This window comes from Notamacropus eugenii, chromosome 2 (genome assembly GCF_028372415.1).
Source record: "Notamacropus eugenii isolate mMacEug1 chromosome 2, mMacEug1.pri_v2, whole genome shotgun sequence".
In the NCBI taxonomy this organism is placed as follows: Eukaryota; Metazoa; Chordata; class Mammalia; order Diprotodontia; family Macropodidae; genus Notamacropus; species Notamacropus eugenii.
Window position 1 is genome coordinate 340,377,778 of NC_092873.1, and position 24,036 is coordinate 340,401,813.

Sequence of the window (24,036 nt, forward strand, 5' to 3'; positions counted from 1 at the left end):
AACTCATGAGACCTTTTTCAGTATTAGGGTAGTTAAGAGGGAATATATGTGTGTGCGTGTGTGTGTGTGTGTGTGTGTGTGTGTGTGTGTAGGTGTGTATGGGTAGGTATGTATATGTACGTGGGATTTTATATATATATATATATATATGCACACACATACATACACAGAGACAGAGAGCACAGGGTAAGCTGAATATGAAAGGAGAATACCTAGAAAAATAAAATTTACTGTTGAATGAAATATACTAGGAGTAAGAGAAAGGGAGAGGTAGAATGTAGCAAAGAGGGAAGAAAGAGCTTTTACAATGGAGAAGAAGAGGGGGGAGATGAAAGGAAATAAGTGAGCCTTACTCTCATGGGATTTGTCTTAAGGAGGGAATAACACACACTCAGTTGAATATGGAAATCTATTTTACCCTGAAGGAAGGCAAAAGGGAAGAGGATAGGAAAGGGAAGATAATAGAAAGGACAGCAAATTGGGGAAAGGGATAACCAGAAGCAAACACTATTGTGGGAGGACAGATCAAGGGAGAGAATGGAATAAATGAAGGACAGGATAGGACAGAGGGAAATGTGGTTAGTCTTTTACAACATAACTATTATGAAAGTGCTTTGCATTGTTACACGTGTATGACATATATTAAATTGCTTGTTTCTTCAATGAGAGTGGGTAGGGAGGGAGGGAGCGAATATGGAGCTCAAAGCTTTAAGAATGAATGTTGCTCTCTCTAGCTTCAGCCTCTTCTGGTTGGTGGAGCACTTGGTAGCGCAGGCTGTAGTGTAAAGATGGCCAAGTCTAAGAACCACACCACCCACAACCAATCACCAAAATGGCACAGAAACGGCATCAAGAAACCTAGGTCAAAGAGATACGAGTCTCTGAAAGGGGTTGGCCCCAAGTTTCTAAGAAGCATGCGTTTTGCCAAGAAACACGACAAGAAGAGGCTGAAGAAGATGCAGGCCAACAGCACCAAAGCCATCAAGGCTTGAGCAGAGGCCATCAAGGCCCTGAGCACCAAGGCCTCCAAGGCCAAACTCCTCAGGCCCAAGATCCTCAAGGGCAGTGCCCAGCGTGCAGGCTGCAAGATGGCCAAAAAGCGTCCAGGTTCTAGAGTCAGCATCAAACGTCCAGGCCCCAGGATCACGAAGCCTGACTCTAAGGTTGCCAGAACCACTGACCCCAAGGTCACCAAGTCTGCCGCCAAGGTCAGTAAATCTGATCCCAAGGCTACCAAATCTGGCCCCAAGGCTGCCAAGTCCGATCCGAAGACAGCCAAGGTCACAAACCCCAGTGATTCTAAGGTTGCTAAGCCTACTGACCCCAAGCCTGCTGAGTCCAAACCCAAAGATGCTGGTGCTAAAGGTGCTAGTCCCAAACCTTCAAAATAGATGCTTCAGGACAGAAGGAGTTGTTTAAACCCTAAACCACCGGTTTTTCCCAACTGGGGTATGATTACTCACTATTTTGTACAAATAAAGGAAATGGTGAGTCAAAAAAAAAAAAGAATAAATGTTAAAAATTGTTTTAGCATGTAACTGGAAATTAAGCTATACAGGCAATGGAGTATAGAAATCTATTTTACCCTACTGGAAAATAGAGGGGAAGGGGGATGGAAAAAAGGTGGGTAATAGAGGGGAGGACAGACTGGAGGAAGGGGAGAATGGGGTGTATGCTGTCCTGGGGTAGGGGGCGGGGAGAGATGGGGGAGAGAAGATCCACTTCTTGGGGAAGTGAATGTTAAGAACTGAAAAATAAATAAATTATATATTTTTAAAAAAAGAATAGCTAGGTGGCTCCAAGGATGTGCTGGAGCCAACTCTAACCAGCCTATTTTTTATACACCAGAAAAAGACCATGCCTACAAATAAGGGTTTGATTTATTATTGTTTTGTTTATTTCTAGACTTAAGAAAATGTTAATAATGCAGATTAAATGTAAAGTACATGTGCACACACCCAACCATAGCCTAGTTGTTGGGCATTTATTAGAAACAACCTTGTATTGCTCTCTAAACACTCCTTGAACTCAGCAGAAGTTCAGTAGAAGGCTCTGGGAATGAAGTCATCACCAGACTGGAGATTTGGTGACTGCAGGTCAATAACAGCAGAAGAGGAAGAGGAAGAAAAAGGAGAAGGACAAGAAGGAGAATTTAGTGCTTTAAGCTTTGCAAAGTGCTTTTCTCCTATTGTCTCGTTTACATCCATTATCTCATTTGAGCTTCACAACCAAAGACAAACACACCACAACTCAAAGGCAGATAAAAGCATTTAATCCGAAGAGAAAAGGAAACAAACATTAGACATATTCTCAGAAAATATTTCCCAGATTAAAATATTTTCATTTTTCTCTTCCCCAGCATAACCCGGAGAGGCAGCCCCTCTTTATGCAAGTACCCACCTGCAAACAGATGAAAGTAGCATAATGTCTTGGCCAATTAGCTTTTAGCAAATACTCTGTTCTATTGAGTCCAAGATAAATGGTGGCAGGAGAAACAATTTTTCCAGCACTTTTGGAGAGGACAGCCACCAGAGAGGAGTGGAGGCAGGATCTCCTCAATCTGCTGAAAATTCATCTCTGACCTAATAGTTTCCAGGACCTCCAGACCTCTTTAACTTTTAAGGTTGTCTCCAAGCCTAGATATGTCAAACTACATACTAACTCACGGTCAAGGAAGAACAAACAAACAAAAAAAAAAAAGAAAAGAAAAGACAACAGGGGGCCAAATTCAAACTCATCACTACACAAACTGCCATGTTGGTTGAGATTATCATGATGATAGCGGGACTGGACCAGCCTTTCCTCACTCTTCATTGGAGGGTTTGGTGCTAAATTATTCCCCTTGGAGTGTAGAAGCAAGATAGTACCTCCCAGAAGCTGATCTTTCTTTTAACTGACACAGTTCCCTACTTCCTTGCTGCTATCATGGTGGTGGGGGTGGGGATGAAGGATAAATTGATCACTTAGGATTTGACATGTAATACTAAAATGTCAAATTCTTTCCATCCTGGGTTACCACACTGCCAAAAATAGACTCCAGAACTCCCACATGATCCATCAGAAAGACAACTCTGAGTATGTTCCATGAAGTAGCCCTTACTACATTTGTAACATATCTAACTGTAAACATGAATGAGGGGAATGAGTGGATTTAAATCCTTCACTCATATGTAAGTTGAAGGGTATATTCAAAAGGGGTATTCTTCATATGCACATGCCGGCAAATAATCTGATAGGATTATTTTATGAAAATAAACTCCATGTTCCCAGATCTGCTTCAAGGGCATTATTTTCAATACATCAGCTACCAGAGTTGAGGTTACTACTCATTTTGAGGGAAGACAACTATGCCTCTTTGAAGACCAGATCACATGAAGAAAGCTCAATCTTGAATCACTTAGGAATGTCTTCTCATTCACCGAATGAGTCACCGAAGCAAAGCAAGGAGTCATATTTCAAGGCAGAAACCCACAGAAAAAACTAGTGACAAATGGTACAAAAACATTCTTTTTTGTAAAGGTAAGGGTACAATATTGGCTCAGAATGTTAAAAGACCTAAAGGGAGTTCTCTAGGGCACAGGGTAGATTCTCTGAAAGAACACATATAAGAATTGCACTGAATGAGAAGATAGCAGCAGGCTGCAATCTAGACCATTAAAGGGATTGCCTACATCAATGAAATTAAGGATCCATTGAAGTACTCTTATGAAGAAGGCATCAACTTAAAATGAAACTACTATAAAATAAGCCATAATCTTTACTTGGTCATGACAAATACAAAAAGTGTAGAGTCTAGGAAAAGCACATTAGAAGGTAAGATTAGAGTGTTTCCAGTACTGCCCAAAGGAAGAAGATGTTCTGATTTTAGATGACTGGTCCAAGTTATTTAGAAAGAAATATCCCTAGAGAATGGAATTATTACAACAGCTTAAAAGAACATCTAATTTTATTTAATTTAATCTTATGCTTAAACTTAATATAATCTAATTCTATGCTTACCAAGCAATCATCAGTACTGAGTGAGTTTGGTCTTCTGAGGAAACCAAGAAGGAGAATCCAGTACTGATAATGATATCTGGACCATTGTAAGTGGATAAATTGATGTTCTGGTTACAATGTCCTGTAAACAAATTCCCCAGAGTCTGACTAGCTCCAGAGAATTGATAAAATCAAGTTTTTGAGCCAACAGAGCTAAAGATCAGACTCTGTTTCCATGGAGACATCACTGAAGTATAGACACTTCCATAAAGCCCATCTTGAAATAACCAGATGGCCTCTTTTTTGACCACCTAACCATAGAAGTCAGCAAGAAATGAGGGAGTGGTTATGGAGAAAGGGATAATTTAAAGTAAGATATTTTTCTGAGCTCATTAAAGATCTCTTGCATCCTGACATGAGTATATTTATTCAATATTGACTACAAGGCAGTATGATAGTGAATAGAAACTAGCACTGAAGTCAGGAAAATCTGAGTCCTATCCACTAGTTGAGTGACTAAGACCAGTCAGCATTATCTCTCAGAACTTCTGATCACTCCCCAGGAACTGGAATTACCTATGAGGTAATCGTCATCTGTAGAGGAAGTTTCTGCACACCAGGAGTCCCTCACACCAACAAAATCATAGATCCAGATCAATCCTTCCTCCAATCCCTTCACCAGGAAAAAAAAGATTGAGAAAAAAGCCTCTATGTGCAAGATGCAATAGTAGTACTCAGCTCTCATACTCAGTTTCTCACCTGATCCATTAAAATAAACTATCCAGAAGAAAAATATTGTTATCTCCATTTTACAGATGAGAAAACTGAAGCTTATGATTTTTTCAAATTGCCATTGATTACTTGCCTGGTCAGTGAAAGAAGTTAAACCAGAACTTGGGCAGTCTTCTGATTGTCAAACCAGTGCTCTCTCTGGCACATCTGGTTGCCTCTCCTACATCCATCCTAGAGGCAGAAGGAAATAATTTATCATATGATTTAGAGCTGAAAGGGACCTTGAAGTTTCAAAAGTTCATAGGATTTCACACATAGAAGGGAACCTGGATATCACCTAGTTAGATCATCTCATATTAGAGATGAGGAAACTAATGCTCAGAAAAGCTAAGAGGAAATTTCACAGGTGGTAAGTGATAGAGGTTGGATTTCAACCCAACCTCTCTAACTTTAAATTCAGTCAGGTTTGTGTTGTGCTGGGGGTTTTTTTCCCACTCTGATGTATGAGGACTTATCTTCTGATGCATCTGAACGTTGGATGCTAAGTTACACGGAGAAAAGCCCAGAGACATCAGTGCAGGGCCACTGATGAACCCCGAACCTTTCTAGTAGAGACGGAGTTGATGAAGAGTGAGACCCTGAGTTTCAGGTCAATGAGTTTCAATTTCCAAAAGTTCAGAGAAGGTAGCCCAGAACTCCCGAATTCTTGATTCCGAGTCTGCTGTTCAGGGACAGAAAGGGGAACAGTACTAACGCTGGATTATTTCTGTAAGTCCACTGGGACGACCAGCCAAGGTGCGTGTGCGACGAGGTATTGTAGAAGAAGTAGGAATTGGCAGTGCCAGAACCGCAACGCCCTGGGATTAGAGCCAGCCGCAGAGCCTCTGGAGTCTGACTCCGCCAGAGGCAGGCAAAGCTGAGTAGCAGTGCAAGGAGCCTCAGCTGAGGCTGTGCGGAAACTCAGTATCCTGGCAACTTCGCAGCAGACGCTCTTTGACCTAGACAAGATCCTGCTGAAACTCCTGAAACCTGCCCTGGGTCAGGGAGTTGTCCCAGGTACTAGTGCCTCTGAGCTCTGTCCTTGGTGCTGAAACAACGCCACCCCAGCCTTCGGTAGACCCGTCCTCTGCTGCCTGCTCAGCACTGCGTAACTACTGCCTTTCCCCAGAGATCCATCTGGTGCTGAAACCGGATGCAGACTGGTCCTGAGGGCTGTGACCTGGAGCGCGTCGGACCCCGAATAGGGGCTTAGCTCGGTATCTTTATCTCTGCGGTGTAATACAGAAAGAGAACTGACGCAGAGCTATTGAGAGAGCAGCTAGCCCGGCATTGGGAGGGATCAAAGAGGAGAAATTCTGAGCCCGGGCATGGACCTGCCCAGAGCTGAACCCTGCAAGGGAGGAGTAGGACACCCCGGTTACAACGAGGAGCTGCTGCATAAGGTAAGATTCCACTTCCCCCCATCTAGAGTAGAGCGGTAACTTAACCAATTTTTTGTGCTCCCACGGACTTTCTCCTAAAAGGAACCTAGGGACTTTATGACCCTGAACTGAAGACGAAAAAGCTAGGGGAAGTAGCTTATGAAATGAGGAAATAATGCAGCTCAAGAGGCCTTTCCGTCTTGATTCATACACTTAAATAAGTTTTGTGTCTTTCCTCTCACTCTCTTCACCTTCCTCTTTGGTCCCCATATCTGAACTTCTGTGTACCGCTAAAAAACTTTCCCTTCCCTAGGTGGCTACAGCGGTGAACGAATTTTTTTCCTAATGCCTTTTGAGCAAAGAGTCCTGTTTAGCTCCCGCGGCAGTCTCGAGATCTGGGTTCCTAGTATTCTAGGCTGAAATTAGAATCAGGCACAGACGTCGGAGAGTCGGATTAGAACTGTGTTTGCAAATAAAAGTGTCGGAAGGGCTTTGGCAAGCTGCTCTGAGTCCCATAAACTGCCAAGTGGTCTTGGGAAAGAGCTAGTTGCAAAGACCCAGAACCAACACTGCTTGGAATTTAGAGGTTATTTGATCTACTCCTCCCCAAGTATTGCAGATCAGGAAACTGAAGCCAAAAGAGAAGAAATCAGGTTGCCCGAATCTCTATCTAACGTTTTCTCCATTGCATTCGAGGTGTTTACCTTAAAGTTGCATAACACTTTTCCTGGACCTCTCTTTTGCTCTTGTATTCTTGACCCTTATATCAATTTCACATTTTTTTCTCCCTAAATTTTAAATTCCTTGATTCAAGAACTTGTGTCCTATCTGTGTATCCCCTAACACAGGAGAACCTAAGGTTTGACCAACAGTCTAAACATTCTCTCAAAAGAATTTTTTCTTTAAAAGAAATGACATTGCCCTTGTCAGATTTTTAAAGACTAGCAAGGTACCTATATATGTCTATTTACTGGGATGCTTTTTCTTTACCTTGATTTGCACATGTGTGTTTCCTTTAAAAAAACAAAACAAAACACTGTACTTTGCACATAGCAGGCCCTTGACAGATGCCTTTTACATTAGATTGAAGTGCAAGTCCCAATTTTCTGAACCTTGAGTCTCAAGTTGAAATGATGATAACAATCAAGAAGCAGCCTTCTTTCTGTACAGTGGTCTCTAATTGAGTTCCAAAACTCTGTTTTCACTCATGAGAGTTCAGTACTGGTTGTCATCCTGACTTCGCCTTCAGCATCCCTTTCCCATAAGTTTCCTGTCTCTTCTTGCTGTTCCTTCTATTTCCTGACTCTTCCGCTCCCCCCATATCAGCATCTTCTGAATTCCCTGAAAAGCTTCAGGTGGTCCACTTCTTTAATTTTCTGTAGTCAAAGGGTGACTTTTCTTGACATAAAGAGAGGAGAGAGTTAAAGATTGACTGGGTTGTGATACCAAAAATCCAAGGGACATTTTTCTTCAGGTTGGGAACACCTTGCATGCAGAAGCATAAACATACATTGGTTTTCTCTGAAAAGTTTTCAAATCACCTCAGGATGGGGAAGAATTCATTAGTTCAATGAGAATTCAGTCCCCTGCACAGAACAAGAAATGGGATCTTTGGGGATGGATACTTAGTCCACATAGAATGTTTATGATTAAGAAAAGTATGCACACAGATACAAACATATGTGCAAATCAAGTTAAAGAAAATAATCTCAATAAATTAATGTAGGCATCTCTCCAGGCTTAAAAAAAATCTAATGGGGAATATCATTCGTTTAAAAGAAAATTTCTTCTAAGACATAATATACAGGTTGTTGTTCATTCTTTAGTCCTTGTGTTATGGTAACCATCCCAGGAAATACAATGTATAGCTAGAAACCCTTTAACAGTTTCCATTCCCCTTCAACTCAATGACCCTCATAGCAAAGAAATCAATCAATCAACAAATATTTCTTGAATGAGTGTTTATATACCAGGCATTGTGCTAAGCAACTGGGGATACAAAGACAAAGGTGAGACAATCCCTGCACTCAAAGAACATATGTTTTAATGGAAGAGACAACAAATACATCTACATGTGTGGATGTGTATACACAGCATAAATGCAAGTAAAAACAAAGTAGTTCAATACAAGATAGTTTGGGAGGGAAGGAACTATCTGTTGGAGCGATCAGGAAACGCTTCCTGCAGAAGATACTTGAGCTACATCTTAAAGAAAGATTAGGAACCTATGAGGTAGCACTAATAAAAGGGTATATACTAGGCATTTGGGATGACCAGCAAAATGGTATAGAGCTGGAAGGTGGGGTATCATGTGCGAGAAACAGATGAGTGTCCAGTGTAGTTAAATTGCAGAGTGCAAGAGGAGAAGCAATGCCCAAAAAAATCCAAAAAAAAAATAGGTTGGGCTAAGATGCAGAGGGCCAGGTTGCTAAACAAAACTAAACAAAGAAGTTTTTATTTTACTCTAGAGACTAGAGGAAGTAACTGAAGTTGACTGAATAGGGAGTCATATGGTCAGATTGACTCTTAAGGAAAATTGCTTTGGCAGCAGTTATAATGAATTAAAATAATGAAAGATTTGGGGCAAAGAGAACAGTTGGTCAGGAAGCTTTTGCAATAATCTGTGTAAGAAGTCAAGTCAACAAACATTTATTAAGCACCTACTAAATTTCATGGACTTTTTGTACTAAGTGCTAGAGAGGTGACTAGGGCATGAACTAAGGTGGTAACTGTGTGAGTGGAGAGAAGGGGTTGAGTCAAGAAATGTTGTAAAGGTAGAAATGGTAAGATTTGGCAACTGATAAATACGTGATGTGAGGAAGAGTGATATAACGATATAACGATTAAAGATAATTTTTAGATTACCAGTCTGAAAGACTAAAGAATAGTGGTTCCTCTGATAGGAATAAGGAAATTGGGAGGAGTAGGGCAAAGAAGGGGAATTTTCAGCTAGGTGCTGGACCTGGGGTTAGAAAGACTCATCTTCATGAATTCAAATCTGGTTGAAGAAAGAAGTGTCATATCACATCGGTGTCTTTGCCAAGATACATGGGGTCACAAAGAGTCAGACATGACTGAAGATGATTGAATAAGAGGACGAAGGAGGGTATGGAGGAAAGTGAATGAATTCAGTTTTGTTTTGGATATATTGAGTTTAAGATGTCCCCAGGACATCTAGTTTCAAAGGTCCAACAGGCAAGTTGCAATACATGCCTGAAGCTCAAGGAAGAGACTGGGGTTGAAGATATAGAATTCTGTGAGTCATCTGGATAGACTGGAGCTGATGAGATTACTAAGAGAAAGAGTATAGAGCGAAAAGAAAAAGGGTCTAGGACAGAACCTTAGGGAAGATGAACAGGAAGTCTGGCATGGATGATGAGTAAGCAAAAGAAACTAAAAAGGTATCATCAAATCTATCTTAAAATCTACTTAAGGAGTAGTAATAATGGCTACCATTATTATTATTATTACTCATGTTTATATAGTAATCCTTAAATAATACTACTAATAATGTAACTAATGATAATGTAATTCTTGCAAACCCAGAAGGTTGAGACATCTTTCCCAATGAGAAGCCCCAGATCTGGGTTTACAAAGGTCATAGGGGAACCTGGCTTATAAAGAGAGATTATGTCCTTTTTCATTGATAAGAAGAATTAGGAGACAGCAGAGAGAGAATTCCAGAGAGGAGAGAGTACCCCGAAAGAGATGGTAGTCTCCCCTGTTAAATGAAACAGATAAATTGAAAAAGATGAATGAAAAATAATATAATATCATTAGTATCTTTGGCGAGAGCAGTTTCAATTGAATAATGAGGTCAGAAGCCAAACTGTAAAGTGTTGAGGAGTGAGAGAGGAGGGAATAGAGGCCGCAAGTGTAGATACCTTTTTTAGGACTTTGGCTGAGAAAAGAAGAAAAGATATATGATGATAGTTTCAGGGGGTAGTAGGGCACAGGGAATTTTGTTTGTGTTTTTGTTTTTTGGGATGAGGATAGTCTTCTTAAGGAGCAGCTAAGTGGATAGAGTGCTGAGCTTGAAGTCAAGAAGACTCATCTTCCTGAGTTCAAATCTGACCTCAGATACTTACTAGTTGTGTGACTTTGGGCAAGTTACTTAATCCTGTTTGCCTCAGTTTCCTCATCTATAAAATGAACTGGAGAAAGAAACGGCAAACCACTCCAGTATCTTCACCAAGAAAGTTCTAAATAGAGTCACAAAGAGTCAGACATAACTGAACAACAAAATCTTGTTAAAGGCAGTAGGGGAGAAACTATTAGGAAGAGACTGAAGATAGCAGAGGGGGAATGATTCAGGAAGCAATCTGCTAAAGAAGATGGGAGGTAATAGGATTAAGTCCACATGTAGAGGGGTTAGTTTTCATAAAGAGAAAATCTTATTCCTAAAGTCCTCAGAAGAAATGGAGTTATAGTAACCATACAAATACACAAACAAATACATATCCCCACCCAGGTTCCCCTATGACCTTTGTAAACCCAGATCTGGGGCTTCTCAGTGGGACTGTACCTCCTTGAGTGTAGCAATTATTTTCTGCATCCCATTTAGCACCCAATATACATTAGGGACCCAATAAATAATTGGTGATCCATTTATTGACTTCAACAGAATTTTACATAGAAAGTGGACTTTTTCCACAAATATATGGATAGGGAAGAGATTCTGCTTTTTCATGTCTCTTGGCATCCATATCATCATACAAAAGGGTATCCTCAGAGATCAGCCAAACTAAATGGCTCCCAACATGTTCAGTAAATGACTATGTAAGTATCATACTACCTCACATATCAGAAGAACGCAACTTTGGGGAAAGAGTAACCACTATAAATACATAGAATCAGAAAGGCAAATAAACACACAGCCTCCTAGAGACATACATCCACAGGGACTTATACACACACATGATACATGTTCTTACATAAGAAACATTAACATATTTTGCAGAATCATGATCCTGATTTTCTAAATAGCATAGCTGAGTATATCTCAGGCTTTCATAGGTAGGCACTAAAAATGTTCTAAATCTGCTTAAATTATTACTATTGTTATTATCTAATGTTTACATAGTGCTACTGAAATCATATTAGTGATAATGCATCAGAGTTGCAAACTCTGAGCTCCTGACTTCTTCAACACATGAAGCTTCTACCAAGGCTGGAAACATCCATCCCAGGATTAATTTTTGCTCACCTGTGCTTAGAAAAAGAAACAAAGAGGAAGAGTCAACCACAAACTTGAGGTCTGGTCTCCAGCTCACCTAGATAAACTCAAGTAATTGCTACCATATGCTCATAGCATCCACAGCTACCAGGGGAAAAGAAATCATGGCAACCCTGCTCCTCCATAAGAAAACCAATAGAGAGCTGTCCTAAGGCACACATGGAGAAGACAAAAAGAAGAAAGCATTAATGGAAGCTGTTTCTCCCTTTAAAGTCTCCTTAGCTATTCCTGCTCATTGGCTAATCCATTATGAAGCTTAATGGGATAAGGTGGGGAAGTCGCATATAAAGATGAAATAGAAGCCTGTAGTTCTGCAAAAGGTCAAAGCATATGTCTCACCAGAAGTGACAAAAGCACAACAGGCCAGTTCCTGAGTATATTCCAAGGGGTGGGCACCAGTCCAACTTCTGCTACAACAATAATATCTGACATATATACAAGGTTTATATACAAGGTACAAAGCATTAGTGAAGTTTTTAATTTTAATTCATTTATTTTTAAATTTAAGTTTTAATAGCTTAAAGCTCTACTAAGACACACCTTTGGGACACACTTTCTAATTCGCTATCCTGTTTTCTTCACTCTACAAAATAGGTTGTTATTATTGAGTCATTTTTGGTCATGCCTGATTCTTTGTGACCTGTTTGCAGCTTTCTTGGCAAAAGTACTAGAGTGGTTTACCATTTCCTTTTCCAGCTCATTTTATAGATGAGGAAACTGAGGCAAACAGGATTAAGTGACTTGCCCAGGGTTGCAAAGCTAATAAGTATCTGCAGTGGTCACAGAGCTGGTAAGTGTCTGAGGTCAGATTTGAGCTCAGGAAGATAAATCTTCCTAATTCCATGCTTGGCATTCTTTGTGTAAGACCAGAATTGTGGGGAATAACCTTTTAAACTATTCATCTTAGAAATGTTTAATAGCTGTTATTAATTTTCTTCCTCTTTTATCTTTACATTTCACAGCTACCCACTGAGGCACCTGGTTGCCCATAAGGTGGGTGGCAGACATTATTATTCCCATTTTATAGATGAAGAAACTGAGGTTCAGAGAGGATAAGTGGCATACCAGAGTGATAGATATGGCTGTCCTTTGTTTTCAAAGAGAACCAAAGTGACAGCACTGTATTAGAGTCAAATTACAGTGTGTCTGACTATGGCTAATCAGACCAATATGAGCTCAGAATGCTCTACCACAGGTTGGACACAAATAGTCCATGTGAACAGTTGGGCTGGTTTCTCTAAATCTGTGCATCTCGTATTTCTTTTGAGCTATTTCAATTCTGCTTTGCTCATAGAGCACAGCACCCTTTCTGATGTGGGCACACCATGCTGAGTGGTCCCAGGCCAGTGTCTCCCATGTAACACAATCAATTCCAAAGTTCTTAAGAGAGACCTTGAAAGTGTCCTTGTATCACTTTTTCTTTATTCTCAGAAATTTGCCCCAAATACAAAGAATCAAGAAAGAAACTGAACAAATGTTTCCCTTGTTCTACAAGAGAATAGATTGTACAATATGATAAGGAAATGGGTTAAGCAAACAAGGGGAGAGGGGTTGCAGGTGGTTTTATACCTTTAAGCTTCCTCACATCATATGATTTCTGAGAAACTCAGGCCTAATGTTTGCTCTACTTTAGATGTGTGTCTCCTGAGAAGTCTTCACTTTCCCACTCAATCTCTCCTCTTATTTTTATTACTTTGAAGACTTCTCACACCATTCTTGATGCATTTGCTCAACCAGGGAATTGTCTTTGTCCACTAGCTCACCCCCTTCTTCCAAGTCCACCCTTGTCCATTCAGAATCATCATGTTAGTTTTGATAGTAATAATTTTTGATACAGTATTTTGCACTATTCTAGTAATTAATTGCATCATGCAAGGCAGGCAGACAGGCAAAAGAATAATGCTGCTTAATGCAATAAGTACAGACCAAGGTATTTGTTTCCACCAGCTACTCCCAAACCATAACCACCAGGAGATATTGAAAGGAGAAGACCAAGTTTGGACGGAAATATGAGCAATCTTTAAAATTCCTGTTTCCACACCTAAATCCAATCAATAAATACCTCCTCACATCCTTTCCCCCATGAATTCTTCCCTTCATCTATCCCCCTTTATATGAATATAGAGAGGGAGCAAAGTTGACTGAAGCATTGACAAATTACAAGGGGGCAGTCCCCTTGTTATAAGTACAGATACACAGATTCAAAATACAAAGGTAGATCAATGAATTATCCATTCAGAGGTTCCATCTCATACAGCAGTCTGGGAAGGGACATCATCTGATGCAGTTTTCTGGTCTGGATGCTCCTTCAGGCCGTCTTCAGCACAGCATCTCTGCATCTTCTTTCCTGTCTTTAGCATAGCGTCTCTGCGTCTTCTTTCCTTTATCTTCTTGTAGAAATCCAGATGTCCACTCTCCTACAAAACTGAACTTAATATCATTTTAGATGACCATTCCTAAGTTTTATATACTTATCACTTTTACAAAATCATAATTGGAACTTTGACCAATTGTTTTGTTTAAGAAATTCACATTAAAACCCAGTTTTTACATTTTGCATTCCCCCATCAGGAAAATGAGATTTCACAAAGGAGTCAGTAACAGTCTCCAGTACTTACATAAATACAATAAATAATCATTTTTAACACAGTACATATCACATCATAAAACAATTCCAACTTCTGGTCATGTGATGCTTCTTCTAAAGCATTTACAATATAGACCACAAACCAATTTTCTTTTAACATTAAGCAACTGAGACAAAAATAATAATGACTATATATGCTAACCTCACAAACCCTTGACCTGATTGTCTCCACACTATTACTAAGAATTAAGGGACCCTAATTTATTATCATTTGTCTAAAGTCCTAGTCTTAATAGGTTAATTTTAGACTTAATCTCAGATGTTCCCCTACCAACAATCTATAATTTAATAGATCTGGTTACAAAACCTTTGATTACAGGAAACTGCTCCTAACAGTAGGGACATTGCAGGGAAATAATATCTCCCTAACTTCATGTCAATTCCAGGCAGGAGCAGATTGTCAACTAGCCTTCAGCCAGTCTTAAAGCGTGCCAAGTGCCAGTGGGGAAATTGAGTCAGGAGAATCCTACCTCAGCCCAGGCTGAACAGCCACTCTCCCACCCTTCCCATGAGATCACCTTTTTGCACTTCATACCAGCATCTCACAGGCCTACTGGCATCATGGATCAGAGGCTCAGACTGCCTTTTTTACTATCCATACCTGGAGTTAGACTGAGAAGAACAGTCAGTGAATAGTCCCATAAAATCTTAAAATAGCAAGCTCCAAAAATCAGGTTTCAGATATGAATATAATTTCATATTGGCTAAGTAACATCTTTTGAAGCAAGTCTTAGGTGGCTTACATGCCTTTCTATACATGTTCTGGTTCCTGATTAAATAACAATCATAAAATCAAATTTACCACTAAAGCCTTAGGTTATTGCTGTAATAGCTTTACATCTGTTTCCCAAACTACTCTGTCCCTTTCTAACCCTGCTCAGTCTAAAAGAATGAGCTACACATATGAAAAGTTCAAACACTAGCTTCAACTTATGCTCATAAAATGAATTCACATCAAACAGAAACATTTAACTTTTCCATCAATGCCAAATTTTGCCAGAGGTTACCTGCCTCTAACAAACTTAGACTGGAATTCTTTTCCCCAAACTAAAGATGTCTCTGATTTAGTCTCAGTCTCAATAATTAATTCAGTCAATAGTATTTACCCAATTGGTCTTTGTAACAGATAAAGATTTTATTCCTAAATTGGGACCTTTGTCCATTATCCCTAAAGGGTTTTAGTCCCATTTGTCTAAAAAGGTCCTGGAAAACCTCACCTTGAAAACTCCTTGGTTTTCCCCATGTGATCTGGCTCTCCTGAGGCCCACTTTATTACTGTGCTGAAATCTCTGTTCTATTTCCCACTCTTGATCCTATCAATCCAAATCTCCAGGTTACTGCACTTCCATCAAGACCATGCTGGGAATCCCTAGAACACTTGGGCCACCCTGGGCTCCTTCCTTAGTTCCTCTGCAGATAAGATACAATTCAGCTGTAAACAACATCACATTTGTATTGTGGTTTCATCTACTCCTTATAGCCAGACTCAGAAATAGCCAAATGGAAAAGTTTAAAAGGAGTGTTCCTTTTCAAAGGAAAACAATGGGGAAACTGAGCCAGAAGGATATCATCCCAGGCTGAGGACACAATTGTCCCCTGAGGTTTATACCTTAGATAATAGGTTTCACTAATCAAAAATTTTACCAGGACTTACATCTTAAGTTTTAAATTTGTCCTAAAGCCAGTCACTAGAGATTATCACCTAAATGAATTCCTGATGTAGGAGCTCCATATACAGCTTACATGTTAGATAGAGATTACAACTTTAACAAAGTGAAGAGCCACACCCACTTGGGTGATCATTTTAGACTCTCCTAAATCTTAGCCGCCCCTGAGTGGGGATGGGGCCAACTCCTCTCCTTTTACAATAGAAAGTTAACATCTCTTCTCTGAGCATCTCCAGTCAGATTAGATTTTAAGAAGTCCTTCTGTAATGACGGGATTTCAAAAGGAAAGGGGAAGGGGTGGGGCCAGGAGGCTTTTTGTCTTAAAATTCCCAGTCTCCATTATCTTATCCCTTATCTTCCAAACCCCCCATAAAACCTGAAGTTATTGTAACAAATTAGCTTACAAATACAAATTTGGTAGGTAGGCCTTTCAAAAATCATACAAAAGATTCATACAACAAATATTTTCTTCTTTTAAGACTAATTTACAATTTGTCACAAAACCCTTATGAACCTCCCTGACAACAATTACAAGACCTAAAACCAAGGTCTTCTCACATTTGGCCATAAGCTTCCTTTTTACATACTTTTGTAAATATGCTTTATTCATAGCAAAAATCAATTTTAATTAACAATGCAATTTCTAATATAACCTTTAAATTTACTTAAAAATTTAAACTATTTAAGTTTACTTAAAACTTTAAATGAACCATTACCCATTCAGCTGAATGCATCTCCACATCACTTTGCACAATAACCTTATCATGTGGGCATACTCTTATCACCCTGATCAGATAAAGTCATCTTAAATTTGATTGAGCTATTAACTATATTAAATCAAGTTAAGTGATTTTTCTTTCTCTCTTCTCAGATCTCTCAATCCTATTACTCAGATTGCCTAGTTCCTTCACATCTTTAATTATAACTTTCTGCACTAGAATCCCCTTCTAACTTAAAGCAAAGAAGTTAAATCTACCATTATGTAGTGAATGTCAGTATTTTCATCACTTATTTATCAAATTTCTATCACATCCTTTTTAAAACCCCAATTTATATAGAAATTGCATTCAATTAATATTACATCTAACAAATACTCTTTACAATCATAAATTCCAGATAACAATATCATTTTTTACCTAATCCTGACAGGAAGAGCATTATCAGATACTGCTTATTATTCCTTCAGAACAAATTTTAACTTGAAATCATATCAAACCTGAATTTTGTAATCACTAAAGGTAAACATCTTTTATAATCAAGCACTTTTGCTACTTACAAGAAAACTTTCTGCCTTCCTCTCATTTCAGTCAGGCCTTGTCTGCATTCACAAATGAATGGAAAGATTTTCCAGTTCATGTCTCATTATGGGTAAGGCAGGAAATGATTAGATGCTAGTTAGCCTGCCTTTCTTTTAGTCTGAGAGGGGGAGATAAGTTCCCCTCAGCCTTCCTGCTCTCACTGGCTGGCTGCCTCACAAAGTGTCAGGGAAGACAGAGACATAAACCACAGACAGAGACTTTCATTCACACACAACACATACAGACAAAACATTTAACAAATCATTTTCACCCACTTTTGAATTTTGTTTTCCTCATCCTCTCAGGTGACAACCTAAAGAGTCGAGGTGGGCTCATAGGGCATCTGCCACAAGACTTCTGTTCTGTTTTATCAACCCAAAAGAATGCTACCTAGGTGACTTCCTCCAGGCTACTCAATTCTCGGAGGATCTGTGCTTTGGCCAGATCATGCCTCCTCTGATATCTTTTTCACCCCATACAAAACAACAACACTTGATCATTTTCTTTTTGTCTTTTCCTTTGTATTTTGTTACTTCCTTCCAATTTTGTAATCTATTTCCCAAGGGACTCTGTTCTGAAGCTCGGGGTTTGGACTGCTTCTTCCCCATTTTGCACAAGGGCTGCTCCACAGACACCTCTGAGTCTAGACACCTCATATCTAAGACTCACTGGAATGGCCGTCCCCCCCCCGCCGCACCTCCCACCAAACCACAGTGGGGGTCACCTGTCCACCAGCAGTCACCTGGTAGCACTCTCAGAGGGTCCTTTCTCCTTGGGGTTTACAGACCAGTAATTTGGTTGGAAACCATCATCGGCATTTCCGAGTCTAAGACCCAACAAATAAGCTCAAGACCCACAAGTGCTTACCTCCGGGTTATGCTCGAGTAAGTTACCTGACTGGCAACCAACACTGACAGGTCAGAGTTTTGATTCCTTCAGGGCTTCAGAGTTTCAGAGTCCCTATGCTTTCTGTTTCTATTGAGTTCCTCTGCCTCAGGTTGTTACTTCACAGAGAGGGAGGTCCTCTGCTCAGTTTCAAGGACTGTTGGAGAAAATCTCTCAATGGGTGCCTGCCCCTGAACCAAAGCACTGACCATTTTCCTGGGAAGTCACATGATCCCGGACGAGCCCCCAAGAACTGTGTGGGATGGTGAGACCCCTACTCAGATTGACTACTCAGAGGCATCTCAAAGTACAAACAGAAAGTCCTTTATTTGCTTCTTGCAAGAAGCGGACTTCACCCTCCCCAAGCAGATTGGAGGAGGGGAGGCACCTTATAGGAGCAGATGTATGCTTATAGAGCTAAAAACCACAACCCCCCCCCCAACTTAACCTTTAACTCTATGTGTTAATATTTTGAGCAAGAAGCTTATTCTCAGAAATTTGCCCCAAATACAAAGAATCAAGAAAGAAACTGAACAAACATTTCCCTTGTTCTACAAGGAGTCTTGATTGTACAATATGATAAGGAAATGGGTTAAGCAAACAAGGAGAGAGGGGTTGCAGATAGTTTTACACCTTTAAATTTCCTCACATCATATGATTTCTGAGAAATTGAAACTCAGGCCTAATGTCTGCTCTACTTTAGATGAGCATGTCTCCTGAGAAGTCTTCACTTTATCCCACTCAACTCTGTACCCCATATTGCCTTAGTCACTCTCACATTTTGTCTGACTCTTATCCTTATAATCACACTGTCTATTAAATGCTAGTGTTTGCTATGAGGGTGAATCCACAAAGTTTTATTGCATAGGTAAAAGGAACAGTGTTGATTATGAAAAAGCCATGAGATGCACAAATCTTCAGCAATAAGTGACCATTGGTGTTGCTGTTTCTAATTCCATTCCTCCCAAGGACTCCCTGCCATGTATGGTAGTCTGAGACTACTCTAACTTTAAAGTCACCGAGAATTATAAGCTTGTCTCCTTTTGACACATTGAAAATAAGGGTCTCCATGTCTTCATAAAATTTTTCTTTGACTTTATCAGGATTTGTCATGGGTATTGATGATGGTAGCATGGCATTTTCCTGCAAGTGGTGATCACATTGTCATGAGCCTCTCATTCTCTCCTTTTGGTAGTCATACAAGCTTGTTGAGTAGATTAGTTTTGATTGCAAAACCTACTCCAGCTTCACCACACCCCCCCCTTCACTGAGGCCACTCCAAAAAGACATGTACCCTGTTCCAGCTTCAGTAAGCTGACCTTCATTTGCCAGCCTTGTTTCACTCAGGGCTACTATCTGGATGTGATACCTGATGAATTCTCTTGCAACAAGAGCTATTCGTCTTTCAAGCCTACTGGATTCTGTGTTGTCTATAAGCTTGTGTACATTCTATGGTACAGATGTTGAGTGGAATCATCTTTGCAGAAATTTTTGTACATTTTGTGTGTGTGTGTTTTAATCACAGGGTGGGATCCTTATCTGCCCCAGTAATCAGGCCAGGCTTGGGTAAGCAATGTTTAGGGCACCTTTTCTAGCCCCTTCCTCATACCAGGAGGTAAGTAGTGTGATCCTTAAAAGGCTGCTCAGATACCCAGGAGGCTGCCAAATCCCACTACTACTTCTACGGCCTGGGGCACCTGTGTGCAGAGCTGTGACTATAGCTCCCAATGTATCTGCACCTGCTGCCTCATCACTTGCTTGTCACCACAGGACTTGAGATAGGTAAAAATGGTATGGATCAGGGGTGTGGAACTGCAGCCTTAAGATCACATATGGCCTTCTAGGTCCTCGAGTGCAGCTTTTAGACTGAGTCCAAGTTTTATAGAACAAATCCTTTTACTAAGGATTTGTTCCCTGAAGTTTGGATTCAGTCAAAGGGCTGTGCTTGAGGACTTAGAGGGCCACATGTGGTCTTGAGGCTGCAGATTCCCAACCCTGGTATAGATTATATCTTTTGATTCTTACATAAATTGGATTTAAGTGAGGCAGAGTTGCACAAAGTCATTGGCCTCACTCTCTCTTCCAGAGTCATCACAGTCCAGGACAGGTAGGACAGAGTCAAGACAAGTAGTGATGGCTCAGGATGCAGTGGATGATCTTGGTGTCCTCTTTGTCTGACCAAGCTCTAAGTGCTCCATATCACCTGCTTCAGTTGCCTTCATGGTAGTTGGAACAAATTGTTCTCATCTGTCCATTCCACAGAAGTCTTATATGTGTGGAGTAGATGACCCCCTAACTAACTGATGGTTTTGAGACCCCCTCAGTTACTCTTAACCTGGTTTTGCATGTCTGAAGAAATGGTTTGCTGGGGTATGGCTGCTAAGCATGCTACAGCTTCTTGGAGCCATAGGCGAGAGTTAGATCAACCAGGTGGACACAAAAGATGGTGGATCAAGTGAACCTCAGAGGTGGAAAGCAGCCCTGAAAGAGCTTGGCAGCTGTCACATCAGAGCTTCTAGTCCTCCCTGAACACACCCTGCACCCCACCAAAGTTATAGAGCTAGTCAAATGGCACAGCTTGACTCAAACTAAGATCTTTTAAGAGAGGCACCAGGATATAGAAGAAAGACAACTGAATATAAAACCAAGGAAGCCATGCTGCTACTACCCAATGAGCAAATTAACCTTTCTTTGAACCTCAGTTTTCCCATCTGTAGAAAGATGGTGTTAGATTAGATCAGAGATCAGCAGACTGTGAGAAAAAGGACAAAATTGGGTTCCCCAATTCATTTTATGTGCCTGAGATATGAATATTTTTACATTTTTAGACAAAGTTTTATAATAAAATGTAAAAAACATTCTTAGCTCTTAGATCAGGGGTGGGGAATCTTGGGCAGCCAAGAGGCCGCAGGTTCCCTACTCCACTCAGACCATACAAAAATCACTGGAGCCCCAGATCTGTCTCTGGGTGGTAGTTTGTTTACCCCTGGTTTGGATTATCTCTGAAGTCCCTTCCTACTCTGAATGCATGAAATTGCAGCTTCTAACCCAGGGCTCCTTTCACTCTACCAATTGCATGTAAACCACCTGCCAAATGATAGTCACTTGGGGATTACATTTACCCTTTGAAGAAGGCCCTGGACAGTTGGGCATCAAACCTGATGAACTCTAACTCTTAACTGTTGTTTGGGCTGGAGGACAGTTTGGCAACACTGAATGCACCTACCGCAGGCTCATGTTTGGAGTTTTAAAAATAGATTTGTTGCTGTTCTCACAAATCTGAATATTTGATGCGAATAAATAATTTAAAACATGCGAACCATCTGAGTGGAAGCTTTCTCCCTCCCCCACTTTGCATATACTCTGTCTTCTTTTGCTGCCTGAGCAGTTATAGGAATCATGAGAAAGAGAGACAGAATGGAGAGAGAAAACAACTCGTCAACAAACTCGGTTAAACCAGGACCCAGACAAGGATAAAGGAGGTACTTCATTACTTTCCACAACTTTGAACCAGTTCAAATGCTCTGTGATCTAGTGACACTGACCTCCTTGTCATCCCTTGCACACAACCCTCCATCTCCTGACTTTGGGCATTTTCGCTGGCTAACCTAGTGAGTCAAGAAGCATTTATTAATTGCTTACTATGTGCCAGACACTGTGCTAAGTACTGGGGATTCAGCTACTGCCAAAAAGAAAAATAAACTTCCCGGGAGGTGGAGCCAAGATGGCGAAGTAGAAAGACGCACATACACATAGCTCCGAACCCACAAACCACAGAACGGCAAAAGGGGACTAACCCAGGGCAAATTCTGCACCCAGAGACCACGGAATATTGGAGCGAGGGAGATTTCTGTTCCGGAGAGACCTGCAAACCTCTCGCGGGGGGTCCTTCGCACCGTGGACTGGGCGCCGGGACGGGGAGCAGAGGGCAGCCCTGCCGCGGCCAGGACACCGTGAGGAAAAGATCCGAGAGGGCTACGGGGACGGGATCTCCAGCGGCCATGCGGGTCCCCCCACCCACAGAAGGACCTGCAAACCTCTCGCAAAAGGTCCATCGCGCTGCAGACGCGGAGCCCAGCACGGACCTGCAGCGGCGGCCGCGGCTCCGAGAGGTACAGATCCGAGAAGGCTCCAGAGACGGGATCTCCAGCGGCGGCACTAGCCCCCCCCACCAACAGGTGACTGACGGGGATAGGTGAGAGAGTGTCTTTGGCGGGTCAAGAGGAGAGTGGGGTGCCCCCATGGCTCGGGCCCCCCCAGGAGATAGAAGCTGAGAGGCGGCTACAGACAGGGGTTCCCCAAACGGGCGGGAGCCTGGATCCATTGTGGATGGTCTGTGCATAAACCCCCAGAGGGAACTATGCCTGAGAGGCGGCCCTGCCCCTGACCACCTGGACTTAATTCTCGCACTGAATAGCAGCCCTGCCCCCGCCAAAAGCCCTAAGGCGGGAAGCAGCATTTGAATCTCAGTCCCCAAACGCTGGCTGAGAGGACCAGGAGGTGAGGTGGGTGTGAGGAGAACATTCAGAGGTCAGGTCACTGGTTGGGGAGAATGCCAAGAAAAGGGAAAAGAAATAAAACCATTGAAGGGTATTTTCTCGGAGAAAAGACACTTCCTCCCTTCCTTTCTGATGGGGAGGAACAATGCTTGCCATCAGGCAAAGACACAGAAATCGAGGATTCTGTGTCCCAGCCCACCCAATGGCCTCGGGCCATGGAAGAGCTCAAGAGGAATTTTGAAAATCAAGTTAGAGAGGTGGAGGAAAGACTGGAAAGGGAAATGAGAGGGATGAGGGAGAAGCATGAAAAGCAGATCAGCTCCCTGCTAAAGGAGAACCAAAAAAATCTTGAAGAAATTGGCACCCTGAGAACTAGCTTAACTCAGTTGGCAAGGGAGGTGCAAGGGGCCAATGAGAAGAATGCTTTCAAAAGCAGAATTAACCAAATGGAAAAGGAGATTCAAAAGCTCACTGAAGAAAATAGATCTTTCAAAACTGGAATGGTACAGATGGATGCTAAGGACTTTATGAGAAAGACAGATATCTCAGAACATACCGCGCAGATTCGAAAAATGGAAGATAATGTGAAATATCTTATTGGAAAAACAACTGACCTGGAAAATAGAATCAGGAGAGACAATGTAAAAATTCTGGGACTACCTGAAAACCATGATCAAAAGAAGAGCCTAGATGTCATCCTCCACGAGGTTATCAAGGAAAACGGCCCTGAGATTCTAGAACCAGAAGGCAAAATAAATATTCAAGGAATCCGCAGAACACCGCATGAAAGAGATCCCAAAAGAGAAACTCCCAGGAGCATCGTGGCCAAATTACAGAATTCCCAGGTGAAAGAGAAAATATTGCAAGCAGCTAGAAAGAAACAATTCAAGTATTGTGGAAATACAATCAGGATAGTACAGGATCTGGCACCTTCTACATTGAGAGATAGAAGGGAATGGAATAGGATATTCCAGAAGTCAAAGGAACTAGGACTGAAGCCAAGAATCACCTACCCAGCAAAACTGAGTATAATACTTCAGGAGAAAAAATAGTCTTTCAATGAAATAGAGGACTTTCAAATTTTCCTGATGAAAAGACCAGAGCTGGAAAGAAAATTTGACTTTCTAACAGAAGAATGAAGAGAACCATGAAAAGGTAAACAGCAAAGAGAAGTCATAAGGGACTTACTAAAGTTGAACTGTTTACATTCCTACATGGAAAGACAATATTTGTAACTCTTGAAACATTTCAGTATCTGGGTACTGGGTGGGAGCACACACACACACACATGCACACACGCACACATACATAGAGACAGAGTACACAGAGTGAATTGAAGAGGATGGGATCATATCTTAAAAAAAAAAATGAAATCAAGCAGTGAGAGAGAAATATTGGGAGGAGAAAGGCAGAAGTTATATGGGGCAAATTATCTCTCATAAAAGAGGCAAACAAAAGACTTATTAGTGGTTGGATAAAGAGGGGAGGCAAGAGAAAAACATGAGGTCTACTCTCATCACAATCCACTAAAGGAAAGAATATAATGCACACTCATTTTGATAGGAAAACCTATCTCATAATACAGGAGAGTGGGAGACAGGGGCACAAGCAGGGTGGGGGGGAGGATAGAGGGGAGGGCATGGGGAGGAGAATGCAATACGAGGTCGACACTC

At 41.2% G+C, this 24,036-nt stretch overlaps 1 protein-coding gene, 1 long non-coding RNA gene and 1 pseudogene across 2 annotated transcripts in view; 2 read left to right on the forward strand and 1 right to left on the reverse strand.

The window, feature by feature from the left end:
* Positions 1–587: 587 nt before the first annotated feature.
* Positions 588–1,471, forward strand: LOC140528114 (uncharacterized; annotated as a pseudogene).
* Positions 1,472–5,646: 4,175 nt separating this feature from the next.
* Positions 5,647–24,036, forward strand: part of RAB37 (RAB37, member RAS oncogene family) — a 104,467-nt gene continuing 86,077 nt past the window's right edge. The window contains exon 1 of the mRNA XM_072645619.1: positions 5,647–6,152. Coding sequence (XP_072501720.1) covers positions 6,078–6,152 — 75 coding nt within the window. The 5' untranslated portion in view covers positions 5,647–6,077. The remainder of the gene's footprint in view (positions 6,153–24,036) is intronic.
* On the reverse strand, positions 10,725–17,838 carry LOC140528116 (uncharacterized). The gene is made up of 2 exons (XR_011975082.1): positions 16,958–17,838; positions 10,725–13,792 (listed from the first exon to the last, which is right to left on the reverse strand). It is a non-coding gene; the product is annotated as an uncharacterized lncRNA (long non-coding RNA).